At 42.6% G+C, this 3,146-nt stretch overlaps 1 protein-coding gene across 1 annotated transcript in view; it reads right to left on the bottom strand.

The window, feature by feature from the left end:
• Window positions 1-726, bottom strand: part of LOC101987829 (KH homology domain-containing protein 4) — a 15,320-nt gene extending 14,594 nt beyond the window's left edge. The window contains exon 1 of the mRNA XM_005367120.3: window positions 483-726. Coding sequence (XP_005367177.1) covers window positions 483-694 — 212 coding nt within the window. The 5' untranslated portion in view covers window positions 695-726. The remainder of the gene's footprint in view (window positions 1-482) is intronic.
• Window positions 727-3,146: the final 2,420 nt, after the last annotated feature.

The following is a 3,146-nucleotide window of genomic DNA, read 5'->3' as shown; positions in this document are numbered from 1 at the left end:
AAACAGAGAAAGAAAAATGTAGTTATGCTCGTCTACAGGTGCCTTCAGAGGTCAACAGCACATCCCGGGAACTGGACTTACAGATGGATATGATCCATTCTCCCCGAGTGATAGGGACAAAACCCATGTCTTCTGGAACAGCAAGTGCTCATTTATAACTGGGCAACCATCTTCCCAGCTTTAATAATTCAGTAATTTTTATTAACCTAATTATAAAGTTATCATTCCAAGCTTACTTAATCCTTCATGTAGGTTTTGGGGGCTTTTTGTTTGTTTTTTTGAAGGCCTCAAAACCATCATGTAGACAAAGATGACCTTGGAATCCTCATTCTCCTGTTCCCACATATGAATGCAAGGATTACAGACTTTAACCACCATCACCCCAGGATTTCACATTAGTTAAGTCTATTTTCTCTTGTTCGTTATGAAGTACTCCAGCCTATATTGAGAAGGATTTGTTCATCTGCAGCTCTTATCCATACCTGATATAAATATACATGGGTTCAAAAGCTTCTCTGCCTGACGCTGGCTCAATGCAGCCTGAACCTTTGCCTCGTAGAAAGACCTTGGCACCTGTTTCAATTTGAATGTGTTGCAAATAGGAGCAGCCTGGACCTTCTACTTTCTCCTTAACATTAAAGGAGGGCACAGCATGTTCTAGTCCCACAAATAATTTATCTTGAACATAATGCATCTGTAAGAGAACAGAGTACTTTGATTAGTAAGAAACAGTAACGAAATAAGCTTGTAGGAAACTAGTCTACAAAGTACTATAATCCTGTACATACTTAGGATCACTTCCACATGGATCCTCGAAATTTTCTATCATAATCTCCAAAATAACTTTTTGGAGACATAGTGTTGCTACAGCTCAGTTGTCCTGAAATTCCCTACGCAGCACAGGCTGGCCTCATAATCTCAACCCTCTTGCCTCAGCCTCCTATGGAGGTTTAACACTTGTTTATTTAAGCCAAGTTAAACAAGGTTAGATTTATGGCCGCTAATAGTTAACTTGACATACCTCAGAAGATGGACCCTTCATTTAAGAATTGCCTCTACCGCCGGGCGGTGGTGGAGCACGCCTTTAATCCCTGCACTCGGGAGGCAGAGGCAGGTGGATCTCTGTGAGTTTGAGGCCAGCCTAGTCTACAATAGCTAGTTCCAGGAAGGAACCAAAAAGCTACGGAGAAACCCTATCTCAAAAATAAAAAAAAAAGAAAAAAAGAAAAAAGAAAGAAAAAGAATTGCCTCTACCAAAAAAGAACAGTGACACTTGCTTTTAATCCCAACACTCGGTAAGGCAGACCCAGGTGATCTCTGCGAATCTGAGGTCAGCCTGCTATAGATAGTGAGCTCCTGGTCAGAGCTACATATTAAGATCATGGGAGTTTGGGGAGGGGGAAGAGGATGAGCTTTCTGGTAATGAATTGAGAACATGCCTCTCACAAAGGCTCTCTCTCATTCCTCTCCAGAAGAGGAAACACAAGAAGTGGGGCCTGGTAGAGAGCCCCAATTCCTACTTTATGGATGTGAAATGCCAGGAGGCTGTAAGATCCCCATGGCCTTTAGCCATGTACAATCAGTAGTCCAGTGTGTTGGCTGCCCAGTCCTATCAGTCTATAGGAAGAAAAGCAAAGCTGATAGAAGAATGCTCCTCCAGGAGGAAGCAGCACTCAATTAGTTGAAACCATCCTAGTGAACACATTTTAGATATATAAAAAAGAATGAGCAAACCAGACGATGGCGGTGCATACATTTAATCGCAGCACTCAGGGGGCAAAGGCAGGTGGATCTCTGTGAGTCTGGAGCCAGCCTGTCTACAGAGTGAGTTCCAGGACAGTCAGAATTGTTATACAGAGAAACCTTGTCTTGGGGTGGGGGAGAAAAAGGGACGCAGGGAAAAAGAAAGGAGGGAGTAGCTGAGAAAACTATGGCAAGCAAGGAAGCGGCATTCTTCCACTGGCTCCTGTTCTGCTTTTCTCTCTTGGCATCCACCCATGATGGAATAGAACACGAAAGCTGAGACGACCCTTTCTTCCTTGCTCATGGTGCTTCTCATAGCAACGGAATAATTAGAAAAAGGCCTCTCCCATATGCCCAGCTTAACTGATAGAATGCTTGCCTAGTACCACATAAATAGGGCATGGTAGCCCATGGTGACATGGGAGGTGGAAGCAGGTTTCTTGCCATGTTTTGCTACATAGTGAGTTAAAGTATAGCTAAGAATTTTTTTTTTCTTTTTGTTTTTCAAGACAGGGTTTCTCTGTGTCTTTGCAGCCTGTCCTGGAACTAGCTCTTGTAGAATAGGTTGGCCTCAAACTCACAAGCTAGGACTTTGGTTTTGGGTTTCTGTGTTTAATCCTGGCTGTCCTGGAACTCAGTAGAACCGCCTGCCTTTCTCCAGAGTGCTGGGATTAAAGGTGTGTGCCATCACACCCAACTCTAAGGCCCTATCTTAACAAAGGGGCTGGGGCTTTATCAATTAGCAGGGTGGTAGTGCAACATACATGAAGCCCTGAGTAGTGCATTAAAAAACAAACAGGGCCTGGAGAGATGGCTCAGCGGTTAAGAGCATTGCCTGCACTTCTAAAGGTCCTGAGTTCAAATCCCAGCAACCACATGGTGGCTCACAACCATCTGTAATGAGGTCTAGTGCCCTCTTCTGGCCTGCAGGCATACATGGAGACAGAACCTTGTATACATAAATAAATATTTTTATTTTTTTATTTTTATTTTTTTTTGGTAAATAAATATTTTTAAATAAATAAATAAAATAAAAAACCCAAGCATGGTGGCACCTATTTTATTCCAGCACTTAGGAGAGGCAGGAGCATCAGAAGTCAAGGTTACTGAGCTAGTATGTGGTACCCGAGAGGAATTTATATAGCCAAATGTATAGCTCAGGGGAAGAGTTCTAGCACAGCATATTCAAAGCCCTGCTAACCAAACCAGCACCACAAAACCTAAAACCCTTCATGTTCATGTACCTATCTACCTACCTCACCTACAAAATGAATTACCTGGTCAGCAAGAGCTGAGTAAAACACTAACACGCACCACAGTACAGCACTGAGTAAGCATAACCCACTTCTCTTCAACAGATGTTGAATTAATTTCAAAAACAATATTGTAATGACAGTGCTGAA

The sequence above is a fragment of the Microtus ochrogaster genome, unplaced genomic scaffold (assembly GCF_000317375.1).
Source record: "Microtus ochrogaster isolate Prairie Vole_2 unplaced genomic scaffold, MicOch1.0 UNK16, whole genome shotgun sequence".
NCBI lineage: Eukaryota > Metazoa > Chordata > Mammalia > Rodentia > Cricetidae > Microtus > Microtus ochrogaster.
The sequence above is the reverse complement of the archived record's forward strand: the minus strand, read 5'-3'. Positions and strand labels throughout refer to the sequence as shown.